Below are 16,904 nucleotides of genomic sequence, written 5' to 3'. Positions count from 1 at the left end.
CATTAAACTGAAAGTTAATATTCCTATTAAACTTGCATTTACAATTTCCAATTGTGTCAACATCACATCTCCAGCATCTATCTGCAAGACCGGGTATTTCAAATAATCACAAAGGAGATTATCACAGGCGTTTTCAAACAGAGCAGTATAAAAAAGGCTCCTAACACTGTATTTTAAAAACTAATTTGATTCATTTGTTAATGGTTACCTTACAGTTCTTCAGTAAATCCTTGACATTAATTTTACCGGTATCTCTATTGCACTACTTTTGTTCTAGATGGATTGCAAAACTGATTCCATTATTTGTGAACAGTAAAGTAAAATTCAAAGTACACTTTAAAATTATTGAAAAAATCCTGACACCATTTTCCGCCCAGGAACATTCTGTAGGACAGTAAACATACGTAAACTTTTGGTGACCCCAAATTTTTCAGCAATATATTTTCATAAACTTGTAAAAACCCGTATGTTTAGGTGTTTGAGAAGTAGTCATATTACAGTTTCATCTTCAAAGGCAGTATCTGGCAAATTCAACACTAACTTCTGCAAATACTTAGAAGCGAAATCTTATAGAGCTTAGTTACAGGCTTAGCATGTTCTGCACAGTTCCATTTAGCATAAATCTTTGCAGAATCTGGATCAAAAATAATGTTAACCAACTAATTTTGCTGCTGTAAATCTCTATATCGATGGCAATTCACAATACATGCATACATGCAAATAAAAATTCAAAATATGAATAAGTAAAATAAAAATTGATGAAGAGCAAACATCCACAGAACAGGACACCGGTATTTTTAAGTGTTGGGCTGAGATTGAAGAATGACGAAAATACGAGACAGGAACACGAACCAAAATATACTGAATTATGCTATTTTCTTCTGCAAATAAACAACACTAACACTGAAGTGACTGCAGTGAGGAAAGTTTTGTCAAAATGCTGGTAACTGTAAACACATCCAAGAGAAAGCCCAGGCGATCCTGTCCAGAATAGTGTGAAAATCCATCAGGATGTAAGAATGGTGTAGGAACCTGCTTTAGCAGAGGGGCTGGACTGATGATCTCTAGAAGTGCCTTCTGACCACTACAATTCTGATTCTCTGATGCTACATCACCACATTTAACTGCAGACACAACTGTACAAAGAAAGGTTAAAAGTAACAGCAGCTACAAAAGGGGGCTGTAAATTTCATAGAAGGCTCCAGATCAAAAAACTGCTCTAAAAACAAGTTAAAAATTGTTTTGAAAATTGTACTGTATAAACATCTACAGAAAAAATGATAATTCTTTACCATTTACTTCTAACAGTTGACAGAATAAAGAGCTTTGTCACAGCATACAGCATCTGCATATCTACAGAAGTTTCTGTTCTGTGCTAGAGGACCAGCATCTCCCCACTCCACTGTTGAGAATGAGGGTGGGCAGCAAATGAAGCCAAACCAATCCCCTCTGTACCACTTTGGTTTTAGGCTTACAAACACCAAGAGTTCCATGCCTCTGAGCAGCTGTCTCACAGCAGCACATTTACCAACAGCTCCTTAACTTCAGCTTAAATACCTGGAATTTTTTGGAAAAAGCTTGCTTTAAGATACTTTCAAAAGTAAGGAAAATGTGCAGAGACAGTGCAGAGACAAGGGATTTTTTCAGTGTTTTCAATACATCCCCCATTTTTATGGTACTGCTACTGCATTCCTTGAAATACGTCTCTTCCCCTCTCAAATCTGTGATTATATACCCTCATGTTTGTGGCTTAACTGCACTGTGACCTTCAGAAGCTGTTTTACAAAGAAATGTTAATAAATATTTTCTATTAAACTCTGCATTTATAATATATGTTGGGCAGCTATGACTGAAAAGATTAAGCTGAACTGAAACTACATTATACTCACAAGGCAGGAGAACATTCATGTGCAAGCAAAAAAGCACTCTCATAGTGTTTGCATATTTCTCAATTTAGGAAAGATGAAAATCAAACTTAATACATTTAAATTAATTACAGAACATTATTAAAAATATAGTGAAAATCACTGTGGAAAAACAAAAGGAAGATTGATTCGCAATACAAAAATAAAGTTTCTATAAGATGATTAAGCTTGAAAGTAAACGTCTAAAATAGAACAGAGGGAAAAAGAATTACTTGCCTGAGATATTTGATCAAATAAAACTCAGTGAATACAAAAGGAGTTGCGACCTATACTGTCTGCAGAATATGGATATCAGCAAAAATTAATCTTAGCTGCCAAGAATGCAGACTATAATATAAAAAGGGGAAAACTTTGTGACTACAGCAACATAAAATTGTGAGCATTAAGAAGCTTGCACCAGTTTCTTGGTTTCAGCTACATGACTAGAAGCTACTGAACATACTAACCCATAAACTGCCCCTGGAATGTAACAGGTTTGGTGAAATAGCTGCTGGGAAGGAAATAAGAACCAGCTTCAAATGCCTCCAAACCGTATGGCACTCCTCAACATGAAACTAAAATCATCAGCTGTTATTAATACTTAGATAAGGGCCAACAACAATCCAAGAGAAACTACTTATCTCTCTAAGATTAGGAATGTAAACACACAAACAAAAAAAAAAGTCTAGAATAAAAGCCTGATTCGTCTTCTAATCACTGGCAATTACATCCTTACATCTGCACAGAGAAAGCCACCTGGGCTTCATGCAGAAATCCAGACTGAAAACTGGCAATGCACAAACATATCCAGTCCTAAAACACTTCTAAAGGACAACAATGGAAAGTGTTGCATTTCTTTAGATTTAATAATCCTAAAGAAGGGAACAAAAATTGTGACTATGTTGAGTAAATTTGGATTTAAGTATGTGTACAAAGCTAGAAAGCTGATTTCTCAAAGAGAAACTGTGCTAAAAGGAAGTACTATGATTTACATTCACTTATGCTACATTCACCAGTAAGGCTCCAGAATGCTATAAGGCACATACACATGCTTCGTTCATTTTCATTCAGTAAAACAAGGTTAAAATTTGCATTAACTTTGTGTATTCTTCATGGAATTGAGTCTAAACTTACACAACTTGTAGTGAACAAATGGTGCTTATCTGTAAATGAATTTACAAGTACTTTTGGTATTCACATGGCATGTTAGTGACAAAAATAACTGTGGCACCCTGGTCATTACCAAGGTGCAATTTTTTACGAGATATTTCTGGATATTCTTTTTCCCCTTCAAAATATTGGCATTTTTTAATACCCACTCGTATACTGAGTATTTCTATTGTTACACAGGAACTGCACAAACACAGAGCAGACCTCTTACTCTGCTTGCTTCTGGACTGATTCCCAGCTTGCACATTTAGGCAGGGTTAATAAAAATTTAGATTATGTCTGGATTTTTAAGACAAAATTGAGACTAGTAAACAGATGATATTCATCTATACTTACTGTATGTTGATAAAGGTTCAAGCAATGTAACTGCATTTTAAGCTTGGCACAGACATGGTCCTAATGTTCTCCCCAGCAATTCCTCAGGAAATTACAGCAGAAACATCTGATACTACACTGTAACTTAAGTATTAGAATTCAGTGAAAAACTGTGAAATTTATTTGAGTCACTTTAGAGGGGAGAGTTCAAATTAATAGTATGATAGCCCTGAACATAACAGATCTGATAACCCTGAACATAACGCCTTCTGAAAGATGACTGTTCTATCACTCTTCGTGACCACCTCGTGTGTCTGAAGTATGTATCCTTTTAGAGGAGTCTGGATATTCAGAGAGCATCCTGGTTCACGGATTGGAATGTGAACGCATACAGAGCTCGAAACCCACAACGAGCCATAACATCGAATTAAAAATCAAGGACAAAAAAATAGAATTGTTGTGGATCGTTTGGTGTGGTTATGCAATACCAAAAGCAGCATGAAGTACGACTTACTATTTTGATTTTAGGAAGCTGTCAGTGCACCTATACTTTGAAAACTATTTCTAAAATTTAGATGTGCAAAAAATTCACCATACTTAGCTGATAATAACTGATTATGATTATAATCAGCCCTAAACACGAGGTAATACAGCTCTGCTCCTTCATCACTGGCGAAGGGAATTTGGACTGCCTTGTTCTTGTGACAGGTTATAGCACACCGACAGGCCGTTAACTCGGGTGTCACAAAAACATCCCAACCTTGTTGGTGTGACTCAAGTCCTTCAGCGACTGCATTTTAGACTTTTTTTTTTGAGACTTTACATTACAATACTAAAAGCTTGCCTAGAAATTTAATTACTTAGTAAGCCAGGAGAGCCATAAATGCTTGCCATCTTTCAAGAATGCTCAGGATAAGCTCCAAGAAACAGTACTACAAAACATGGATGGACATTCAGAATACACTGTTTTCAAAATCAGACAGATTCACTGTGAGGAAGCCTGATCCTTTCTTGGAGAGTAAAGAGTTCTTGTGTCTCTACCCCAGAACTGGTCCTAGCCTTAGATAGGTCTATTTTCTGTATATTGTTCTGTCTTCCAGCTCCCATCTGTCACCTCATTTCCAACAGTGCAGACCCAGCACGAGTAGGCTGCAGGGCTGCCTGTGGACTGCTGGCAGCTCTCCAACACATGGCAGCTCTCAGAAGAGTAAGCCATTACCTGCATTGTGCAGTTGTTCTCCAGTAATACTTATTAAGATTTTTGTTCTTTGCACTGAGAACAACAGTAGTTTCTTTCTCAAGACATTGCCTTTCTAGGTGATGGACCATTTGGCAACTACAGACCCCAACATTTCACTGAATGGGAAATAGCATTAAGACAACAGATTTTGTTTTGCAGCCTTCCTACTCATATCAACGGGCAACCCACTAAGATCTGATTACAAAACTATGATCCTGAAAATTCACGCTACCTGTATTTGCATTCAGAGAGAAAAGATGAAAAAAATCTTTTCTTCTTCAAAGAAAATATCTAACAACGAAAATGTAATGCAGCCAGAATCACATCCAAAGTCCAAAGCACTATTTTCCAGGTATGCCTCAATATCTCCATGCAGTTGCAATTCAATATTAATGTAGTTGATTTACTAACAAATCTAAAATTTTATTTTCAGCACAATCAGATCACCATTAGTTATTATGTGAATGCATGATAAAATTATACTCTGCTAAGATTTTGAAAAGAGATTAAAGTTCTTTCAGTTAGATAGTTAGTGTGTTCCCAGTGCTGTTTATATTCCACATTTAAAAACAGCACACTACAATATGAAAACCGTCTCTGATTTACAGTCCTGGTTTAAGGTTCTTCAGTGAGCCCGATCACTTGGATGTACTCAAGCACTCTGACATGTTTCTTCCTCTTCCGCTTGCAGTAGGAGGATGAAAGCTTTGGGAAAAGGGCTGGTTGCCACAAAATCCACTCCAGCCAGCCTTCAGCTGGCAGGAATTCTGGACAGTTTCAACTAAAATATTTTTACATAGCTTTTAAAATGGCACAAATTAAAAAGCTGAAACATATAATGGAACATTCACCTTTTTAAAATGTTACTTTTGTTTGAAATTTGAAATGCTGAAGCCAAAGGACTCCTTTCCCTCTTCCCCACTCCTTGCAATGATACACTGAGCTCAGGCTAGCTTTAAAGCTAAATTTAAGCTGTTGGGTTGCTAAGAATTATTTTGTAACGTGGAAAAAAAAACAACAGTGACTACAAATTTGCTTTGTATTCTTACTGTACAATTCTGTGCTCACAAAATTGGTAGATAGACATGTTCAAAGAAAGAGAAGGTAAGCAAAACTTGGATAAAACCTTGAAACTGTGCCTTTCAAGTCTTTTCGTGATATAGTAACCTTTTTGTTGTGTTAAATACATTGCTGACATAACATGTCTAAAAAGTCAGTATTTCTCCCAAATTTATGTTTTTTATTTAAACAGTATTTTAGTACCTTATTATTAACCAGATAGTGGCATACCACACTACATAAATCCTTTATGTCAAATCCAATGAGCCATTTTTAAAACCTTCATATTCATGCTTTTCTCATGCACAGTACAGACATTTGTATGCAGATTACCCCCAAAAGCAAAGTGGACACAGTAGTTCCAGGGAAAAGGAGCTGAAAGAAAAGAAAAAATTGTCTTTTGTAACCAATTGCTCACCTAGATAGGATCCACTGTTGTGACCAGCACATTCAGCATCTTCTGGACGAAGGGTAAAAGCATACAGAATAAGAGCCAAGAAATAAAGCAGAATTGTTAGAAGCCCAGCAAAAAATACAGAAGTACTTTAAAATGACAACTGTACAAAGCATAGCATTAGAAAGCCTTCAATAAAAGCCATTTTCTTAAAAACATAAAACAACGCTTATTGTTTTATATTTTAGGTGAAGGTGCTCTGGAATTTTGCAGCATGCACACTGATCTTTTTAACTTCTCAAGCGGAAATTTTGATGACAGCAAACATTCTACACAGAATTCTCACGATGTATTATTCACGCTTATCAGTTGATAGAAAATATGATGCCACTTAAGAGAAAGCAAAATGTATTTGATGTAAATCAAGCTTTTTTGTAAATTATACATTATCAGACTTCAGCTTTAAGTTTTGGCTCACTGGATTAGACAGAAAGGTTTTTGATCAAAAACACATCCTCTCATTTGATATGAAATAACTATCATGTATATTTTTATGTACCGGAGGCCCTTTGATCAAAAATATGAGCTACGACTTCTAATGCTTTATAAACAAAGGCCTCTTAAGTTAAAAAAAAGAAATACAAGAGATCAGCTGCTATTACTTTAACATATGCTGCAAGCATAACAGTAACTGGCTACACTCGGAGGGAAAACAGTAAAGATGATACTACGTGGATGAACTTTCTACCGCCTTAGAGAAATACTTCTTTACTATTAATTAGAAATGCAAGACCTCTCTTGGACACGCAATTAAGTCAGAACCACCTTCCAACCCAGCCCACCCAAGTTTTGCACTGTTTTTTTATGATACTTTTCTTTACACATCTTCCAACAGTTCAAGAAAGAGGGAAAGCAGTTAAAAACAACAGTTCAAATAATAGATCTTTGCATGAAGCAACCAAGAGCATTTTGGTACTTTTATCTACTTTAAAAATGATTCAGTCTATCTGGTGGCAATATAGAAGCATTATATGTACAACACCTCTTAGAAACATTTCACTTTTTTCAATTTAATTCTAAACACATGTTCTCTAAATAAAATTATTGGGCTATGCAGGGAAACTTTTGTACATGTACCTTCAATTTCCTCTGAGAAGCACAAAGGAAAAATAGGAAAGGAAATCATTAAACGGAGACAAAGCATAACTTAAGAAAGAAAAGTTAAATCTAAGAAGAAAAATGCACCTACCACACTCAACCGCTTCCTCATCTTAGAACAGCCAAAAAAACAAAGTATTATTGTTTAATACTTCATAAATAGAAAGAAAATGTAGCTATGTAAGCTACTCTAAAATCCTCAACAGACACCTATTATATTGAGATATTTACCATCATACTGGCACCGCGTTTCACTTAAATGTTTAACTACATTCAAAGTCAGAAAAGGACCTGAAAAGAAATTGAAATATGGAGTGTGTGCTGTAAGCTTCCTATAGGAGATCTTCTTCTGGTAGCAGTGCTCTTGCCCAGTTGTCATGGAAGATCTCTTTTGTATTAAAGGCAGAGTTTGTTAATTCCGTTTAACCTAGAATTTCTAAGAATCAGAACCATAAATGTGATCTCAGTATTTTTCTGCACTTTAAATAACAGTTGCTACTGCCTTGCAGCTGGGTTTTGGAGGTTTCTTTTGTATTTTTTGGAATGTCTATAGCTGTAGCTTAAATAACGCTGAAAGAATTCATATACTCTGTCGTTATTTCTCTGACACCACACTAATATAATAGATCTCCTTAAGACTTTCTGTTTACCCATACTAAATCAATACATTTCTGCCTCCTGAACAGTGGAAAATTTACATTTTTACAATCATTTTAGGGCTAACACAGAAAAGTAACGTATACATAATGGATTTTTGTACACAGAGATATTACATATTGAAGTCTAGATTTATATGGAGATTTTACAATCTAGATATTATTTAAATTTCCTTTGAAGCTTGGATAAATAAGTCTGAAATATACACACTTCAAAGTTTCCATGAAGCTGGTCTGCCCTCAGAACATGAATATTCAAGAGATACTTTAAAATCTTTCATGCATGGCTGACATTTCAAGCAAAGGCTAGGTCAAAAGTCTCGTCTCTATCAGAGTAGAGAAGAGGTTTCTCACTTCATCTCATGAAACGAATACAAAAGGATTTTCTGCTTGAGGGCTTATTCTAAAAAAAAAATATTAATTCAAAAGACTTCTTCAAATAATATTTACAATTTATTGCTACTCAAGGTGACCATATGGTTTCAGTAGGCTGGGGTGGGAGAAAAAGAGGTATGTGCACATAGGTATGCACTCATACAACTCTGCTTGCATGGTTGGGAGATGATGGAGCTACAGCAGCTGAGCTAAGACAGTTGAAAAGAGCCCAGGCTTGTGGTAGGAAAGGCAATGGTCTTAATTCATTGGTTTAATTCGTAATTTAATGCTATAAATTAAAGATGTTAAGATTTCCAAGTGAGCCAGCTGATGCCAGAAAGCAGAAGCCAAAATGTCTACAAGTTGAGGTTTAATTCTGAGATGAAGTTTTGAAATTCACTTTGTGTTTTGTTATAAGATTTCCTTCTTAGTACTGCTCTTGGTTTTCTTGTGCTACTCCAAAGGTTGAAAGTAACACTCCATAATGAAAAACTGTGGGAAATAAGTGGGTTTTCACAGCTTAATGCAGCTATGAAACAGCCATCACCACATACATCCCAATTCAAATTTTACCAGGAATTTTACTAGGGCTATTGTCTGTCTGCATTAAAGTCAGAGATTATTTGCCAGTAAACTTTATAACTAACAGAGCTCTCTGTGAATCAATTGTATGTATACAGCAGATATTTGCAGATACACGTCAAAAATTCAAAAACTTGGAGAGATGGAAAATTAGGATAGGACTTCTCAGGAAGCTTCACTAAATTGAAGCGGTGTGGGAATAGAAGCAGAGATCTTCATCTGAAAGGAAAAAATAACAGACTAAAAGAGGATATAGAATAAGGAGGAAGAGATCTGATGGGAAATAGGAAAATAAAAACAACAAAAAAAAACAACACAAGACAACACAGAACGAATAAAACACTGAGAAAAGAAGAAATACTATTAATTAAATGTAGTGTGATAAGGCAGAAGTTACAAAGAAAATATTCATGGAAGGAGCTCATGAAACAACAATGAAGTAGCACCATGATATAAATGAGAAAAAGAAATAGGAAACACAAGTGCAATGAAAGCTTAGGATAGAAGTGGTTTTATTTGCTTTAGAAAGATTTCAGGATAGCCAATATGCTACACTGCAACAATGCAAAATAGTAGTTACATACATTGTATTTTGTATGTATTTTAACTGAAATTTATTTAGATAGATGTGGGGGCCTCATGTAGACTATATTACTTCAGAAACTCACAACCTGTGCCATTTCAGAAACTTCTTTGGAAACAGTTCAGCACCAGATTAAAATTTTTTACTCTTGCTGAATTTCAATCGTATTTCATCAAAGAATCTCATCTGAATGCTTCTCAGTCTGAAATTAATACCCATAGCTCTGTTCACATTACATAATCCCTGAAATTCTATTTCTGTACTAGACAAGAAATTGTGTAAGAAACAGTGTAATACAATGACCTACATTACAACAAATACATTAAACAGTTGATTTTTTAGTGATGCACCACACAGCAACTGATATTTATATTGTTTTGCAGTTTTTATCCTATAGGATTCTATAGGTCAAATGACACACACATGTTCATGTTATCGAAAATTTAAGGTGATCTAATTTAATTATCTCATAACATTGTCAGACAACAGTATCTCTGTAATTTGGAAAATGAAGAAAGATAGTCTTGTGGTGAAGAACAGAGAGTTTATGAGATCCATTTCCACTTCTGTCTCATCTGACCTTGGTTCAAATGCCATCCAGCTCCAGGTTTCTTTAATTTCTCTGTGGTAGTAGGTAGTTAGTATTTGTAAGGACAGAAGACTTCTGAACAAAGATGCTAATGTGCTAATTGAACTCTAAAGGTCTGGTGTATTTTTTGTTCTTAATCCTAACTACTTGCAGGTGGCCAATCAAGTATCAAATAGGAACACAGAAAAATACTGAGAAGAAAGGCACAGTTGAGCTCGTGCAGCGATTATAACAAGCAAAGGAGTCCTACTACACACTTATCCTAAATGTTTGGTTTTCAATACAAGTGGTACAAAGCATTCATTCTTTTGCCATGTTTAAATTCTTTTGTTGGCAGAACACGATCTTCAATTCACAAGACACTCATCCATGGATAAACTGGGTTACATCTTGTTTGAATGAATACCATTTGGCTGCAGTTAAATCTTTCCTCTTGCTCATACAATGCCAATCACATATGGTAAATCAAAATTGAACGTAAAATAGGTTTTAAGTTCTTGAAAAAATATATGATGACTTCTCCGCAGTAAGCATTTACATTTAGCATTACATATACAGAACAAATATATTTTCAAGAAAAAATCATCTCCAAACAGCTCTGTCTTACGTGCTTCCTACATACCCATATGTACACACAAAGCATGGATTTGTATTTCGTAAGTATACACCCATGCATGCATTGCGTAAATTATCAGACGTTACTGACTACACTAGCATAAAATACAAAGTTGCCACTAATTTTCACACCAGAGACGACACATATATACTTAACAACAACTGCTATGAAAGCAAAATTATGCCTGAAGGGATATAATATCTTGGCTGATTACTGTAGTTCATAACTGCAGAATAGCAACTGAATTATTTGGTTATTATCCAAAGAAATTTACTTCCCTCCCTCCCTTCCTTCCTCCATTCCCCTCCCCTCAAAAAAACCAAGACAACAGTTGGTCAATGTTTTATCTGCAAATTAAGGTAAAAATTAAAGTAAGCTACAAATGTAAAAATTGCCATGTTCCCTGGCAGTGACTATTACAGTAAGAGCATGATTACTCTTTGTATTCAAGTTAGCAGACTGGGAACTATTAAATGAATTCTATGTGCAAAATCTCTTGGCACTCCTTGGACTGGATACAGTGAAAGGAGAATTCACAGTGCCAACTCTGGCTGCAAAGTTGTGCCCAAGTTAAGTTCCTAAAGCCAGGAATTCTGTTAAGCACTATTCAGGAATACCATAGCAGCAGATTCCATCTGAGCTGGCCTTCAGCCATGGCTAACAAGCTCAGACACACTTCAGTGGATTTCATGCAGCCAGCACTGCCCCCTCCCTTCTACATCCCAAAGAACACTTGATGCCTCGTGTCAGGTGTATGGCAGGTGCACTCTTCCAGCACAGCAGGGTTAGTCCTGCTCACACAATCTCATGCATCTCTGTTCCTTTACTTTCATTCCATTTATGCTGTTTCTTCTCACTATTTTTTCCAATGCAATTTTCCCACAGGATTAATGCACAAGCAACACTGCTTTTGGCTGAAAATTCACTGCTGCTAAGTAGTGAGAGAAATGCTGAAAAGGCTCGAGAGATTTGTTATCCTTTCATCATTTTTGCACTTGGAAATAATGCTATCAATTTGATCAGCAGGTCAGTACATCTAACTGCCACTTATCTCAGGTTTTTAAAACTCTTTAAATCTTACTGACATTACTATAAGGGCTTTCTAACCATTAATAAAAAACTGAAATGGGTCAGAGTTCATATTAGCAATTTTTGCATTCGCTGTTTCAAAAACTTTAACAAAACAAATATGTTTGTGTTGGGTTTAAACTGAATCAAGAATCAATTGAATTACAGTATAAATATTGACTATTGCAATGCTCTTGCATAATACTGTTAGTTGCACTTATTTGATCGCTTCAGAGCCCACCCTTTATGGGGTTTTCTATGAAGTTGATGGGCAGCTTTTGTCCACCCATTTTTCCCTGTCCTTGTTTCTTTTCCCCATCACCTTATATTTTTCCTTTTCTTCATCCTCAATTCTCAAATTTCATTTCTATACTTCTACCCTTATTTTAAAACTAAAAGTGAAATAGAAAGAGATCTCCCCAAAAGTAATTTAATCTAGCTGCCTGCAGGATTTGAAACATACTTAATTAACAAAGCAGATCCTGATAGATGTTAATATTACTGTGAATAGCTGTCGACTATATTTCAGAGAGCTCTTCTGGTTAAATACAACAGCCCTTCCCAGTTCCCAACACTGCCTTGAGGAGAGACAGAAAAAAAAAGTTCTAACATATATGTTGCATACAATTTTGATTCGTTTTTAGGTTAACTTTGAAGTAGAAGGACACTACTTCTCTGGAAGCTCACCTAGGAAACCAGAGCTGATTTACATCATCTTGGTATTCAAGAAAACAGAATCATTATCTTCAATTCTCCCTGTTAAAAACAATGCCATCTATCTAGATTCACTCCTCATTAAATAATGTGGGATGTGGGGAGTGAGTTGATTAAACGGAGCAGGCTGGAATCCTGCGCTACTTTCCATGTCTCAAGAAAGCTTCCTAGTACATGTCTCAGTTCTCCCAGGAAATGAACTTCTATTAGCAGATCTGCTGAAAGCAACAGATGTTTGTCTTTTGGAAGCTATAAGATATTTCTCTTTCTATCCAAGCTGCTATGGAAATTCAGGCTATATGATTGTGTGGGACCTACTACATTAACAAACCTTTTCATGTATAGCTAGAAAGATCTACAGAACATCACTTTCCCCACACAACCAGCCTTCCAAACAATGAAGAGCCTTGCATCAAGTTGAAAGCCTGTAGCACAAAACTCCAAAAAAAAAAAAAAAAAAAAAAAAAAAAAAAAAAAAAAAAAAAAAAAATCAGATGAAATCAAGCATTAAGGACTTCCTACCTCTCTACCGGGGAGTTTGCTAAAACAAACTTTAGAGGATGTGCCCAGTACAGAAAAGGGGGGGAAAAAATGACAGCAGACCTTTCCAGTTTTCTAATCTCTACATCTCCTTGCACATTTCTGATATTGGCAATATGCTGTTTGTTCAGCCAAGTAATGCGCTGCTTTCCAGCATCAATTCTGGTATGGTATTCACTGTGCACAAGTATAGACAAGACCTCCATATCTCACAGTTCCACGACCGTGCTTGGTAACTGGAAAAACCTTCCCAACTTTAGATTGTTTAGATTCTCCCAGCTTTCATAGAATCTTCTTGAAAAGCCAAGTAAGTGGAAGGTTTTCCTGAGAGCAACTCAAGCAATTTTCTAATCATGAAATTTTTCTACAAGTGAATTATGGTCCTTAGAATGCTTTCTCAATGCAGGATGTAAATACTCTCCCTACACTAAAAACATGTTTGATCCTTGAATAAAGAGATGGAACTCTACTTAGAACAGTACTGCCAATCTTCTGGCAGATTTATCAGCAAATTGTCCTAAGAACTAAGGAAGGGAGAGAATGACAAATCTCCATTAATATGCTGTTTTTCCTTCTTACAGAATCACCTCTGTCTTCTAGGTGACAGTTGTAAGGATCTGGCTTTGTTTAGAGAAAGTCTGAAAGAGAATGCTAACATGGATACTGTTTCACTTAAAGACTCTGTTGTGTTTTAAAGGAAAGGGGAAGAAGAGAGAAAATCTCCTTTCTTGTTTAAGGTTGATAGGACAAAGAAAATCAGCATGAACAACAATAGCAGCCATAATACTGCAGGATTTATCTGGATTCTAATTTTGTAAATTCCAAATCAAGAAGAGTGAAAAACATCTTGTAAAACCTTTCACTTGAAGGTCGATAAAAAGATGCAGTCCCTTTTGAAGGAAATCATGCTGTGTTGCTGCAACTGATTCACCTCTTTATAAGCACCACTGCACTCTTAATAGTAGAATCTCATTGAGGGTTTTATCCAGGTTCAAGAAAAGTGGGCAGAGATAAATATATACACACTGGGAACAGACACTTTTCCAAAACTGGGGCACAGCAGACCTTGAATCTAGAGAAATAATAGATTTACTACAAAGCAGAGAAACTCCTCTTTGTCCTATGTAAATTACAAATGCTATAGTTATTGTAATTACAAAACTGAGTGCTTTCAAGTTAATAATAGCATTAGGGCATGCAATCAAATAGTGAAATGGAATGAAAGATGGAAAATTATAAGATTAGAAAACTAATATTGACCATCAAAATCCAGAACACAAAAGCCACAGAAAGGAGTTAGAAAAACTGCAACAGAAAATCCAGTGAGTTTTAAGGTTGTGTGCATTTAGCTTTGCACTTAGTGTGCCAGTATCAACTGTTTCCCATAGTATCTGTACTTGTGTTATTGTTAGAGAATAAAAGATAGTTGGACGTTTTAGAGTATTTTTGAATATTTCTAGTTGAACTCACAAACATGTTTGTATTTATCATTTAGATCCGACTGAAGTGTGATAGTTTCTAACATTGTACTCACTCTGTTATGAATCTGTACAACTGAAAGAAATAACAGGTCAAGTAAAATATGCAATAATACTTAAAACAGATGTTGATGTAAATTCCAGTGGACAGAAAATATTTGTTTCAATGTATGCACTTTCTTACAGTTTATTTTTCTTCCACTGTGCAACTGCAGTATTTAAAAGCAGAAACTATTAAGACTAAATTTGTTTAAAAAACAGTAAGAAGTTGTTCCATAAAATCTTGTAAAAGAACTGAGTCCTGCCTTTTAAAAAATTATGCTCCTTCAGAAGACAAAAAATTACTAACTCTATGGGAAAGGAAAGAAAGAATAACCAATCCTTTATCTCACTTTCATTATAAATTTCTTCATATTAATGCAGTCCAAATTATATAAACTGTTGAGCCAATTCTGCACTATTTCAACAGAAAAAGAACACTCTTCCTTTGAAATTTTATATATCAAAACATTAATTGGGCTCAATGCTTTGAAAACAAAGTCAGAGGATTTAGGAATAATTGTTGCTGCTGTTAAAGCTTTTCATTTCAGCTGTTATAGTTATTTATTTTCCTTTTGATACAATGCAATCAAGTAGCTATTGTGCCCTGGAGAAATGCATCCTCTAGTCACAACACTGAAACAAAATGGTATTTTATAAGGTTAGAGATCAAGAGTATGATTTCTTTTCCAGGTTAACAGACTTACATGATTTTCTGTTGGAAATTTTCAGTGGCTGAATCTGCACTTCTGGTCTTCTTAGTGCAAATCTCCTATAAAATGGGAGGTGGTAGGGTAAAGACACAAACTCCTTAGTTTTCACTGCAAATTTGGGATTAATAAACACTTAACATCATGAGGCTATTGCAAAATATCCAGAAGACTTCATAAGAAATTAACTTTAAACAATGCAATCTACTTACAGTGTAAAAATTAAATTCTGAGCCTCAAGTTTTTGTAACCTCTCCAAAATCTGTGCAGTTCTTATTTCTGCATAGTACATCAGTGTGAATACAGATACTGATGTGCTATTTTCCATATGTTTTTTCTTTCAATCTGGAGCAGTGTTATCCTACCAGTTTTTGTCATTATTAGTTGTAGCCAGACTAATAAGGAAATCCAAAGTATTTCAACAACAGGTTTCCAAGTTCAATTGTCTTGCTACAGATGCAGGTTTATCATGACCTTGTAATCTATGACCATACATATGACAACTATGCTAACTTAACCACTCGGAAAATAAGTTATTTCTTACTATAAAAGATAATGAAACTATTCTTCTCAGTAGCTCACCTCTCCTGGAAATGCTTTGAAGGGATCAAGCCTGCTCTGGGATTGGCATCACCTTCGTGCTTGGCCTGCCACCAGGTTGCATCATCCTGGCTCATGATCTGAAGTATATCTCCTTTTCTGAAAGCAAGTCCAGCTTCTTTACAAGGAATTGCTTTATCCTCATTAGGATCATAGTCAAATAGGGCTCTGATAAACATCTGAAACAAACAGTGCTTTTTCCTTAGAATTGAAGTATTAACATGTAATCCAAAGGTATCTTCTGTTTTTGCTTTCACTGTTCAAAAACATTCCACTAAATAACGTAAAGCAATAAAAATTTACTGCTGTAAACCATCCTCATGGAAGTTTAACATCAGAAGTTAATAAAGAAATGTTTTATTCATTGCTCCTACAAACACAATCCCTATGTAGTAAAGGTTGCAAGATCCAACTCCCAAAATCAAAGAGAACTTCAGACTTTCCAGGGAACAGTGTGCTCATGTGAGCAGGAGAAGACACTTTTGAACTAAGGTACAATGAAGTGCCCCTTTTGCCCACTGTATGATAGGAGGAATACTGAGAGGGAAGCCAGGTGCTCACAGAAGATTGAGAATTACCTATGCCAACTTCATCGCTGCAGAGTTAGGGCTTAAGAACCTTGTTGCACTCACCTGTAAATCTAGCATATTAGTATCACATTAGAAAAACTGATGACTGTGGCATAAGAGACGTTTTTGGTTCTGCCACCTAAGCAAACAATGCTGATCCTCAGAAATGATGTTTACTGCATTTACCTTCTGAAATATTCTTTAATACTTGCCTACCTTGCCTTCCTTTGATGGTGTTTCTTCCTTTACACTGGGTATAATTTTAAATGTAATTGCTCCTTGAGACTGAGCCTGTTGAACATTTTAAAAGATAATGCACAAAGAATTAACACGGCATTTTTCAAAGAAAACTTAAAGGAAAAGAAAATTCAAATTAATTAAAAAATACTCAAAATACAATGAGTCTTTCCTCTTTCCAAATATTACTGATGAAATTTGACAGCTTCACCATACAGAATTTGGAATTGCAAAAATTCCAAGTGTCCACAGATGGGCAGAGTTGGTCTGCTAAAGACTGGCACCTGCATGTTTTGGAGATTCCACTT

General features: G+C 35.6%; 1 protein-coding gene across 4 annotated transcripts in view; it reads right to left on the bottom strand.

Moving 5' to 3' along the window:
• MPP7 (MAGUK p55 scaffold protein 7) overlaps window positions 1-16,904 on the bottom strand; it is a 141,594-nt gene that overhangs the window by 15,926 nt on the left and 108,764 nt on the right. For 3 of the 4 annotated variants that reach the window (XM_085227183.1, XM_085227182.1, XM_085227185.1), the window contains 3 exons: window positions 16,576-16,650; window positions 15,773-15,969; window positions 15,188-15,252 (listed from right to left, as the gene is read on the bottom strand). In XM_085227183.1, coding sequence (XP_085083309.1) covers window positions 15,188-15,252; window positions 15,773-15,969; window positions 16,576-16,650 — 337 coding nt within the window. Of the gene's footprint in view, window positions 1-6,106; window positions 6,149-7,219; window positions 7,232-7,331; window positions 7,353-15,187; window positions 15,253-15,772; window positions 15,970-16,575; window positions 16,651-16,904 lie in introns of all 4 variants that reach the window. The other variant, XM_085227186.1, reaches the window with a different exon arrangement.

Source organism: Meleagris gallopavo, chromosome 6 (genome assembly GCF_905368555.1).
Source record: "Meleagris gallopavo chromosome 6, MGAL_WU_HG_1.1, whole genome shotgun sequence".
In the NCBI taxonomy this organism is placed as follows: domain Eukaryota; kingdom Metazoa; phylum Chordata; class Aves; order Galliformes; family Phasianidae; genus Meleagris; species Meleagris gallopavo.
The sequence above is the reverse complement of the archived record's forward strand: the minus strand, read 5'-3'. Positions and strand labels throughout refer to the sequence as shown.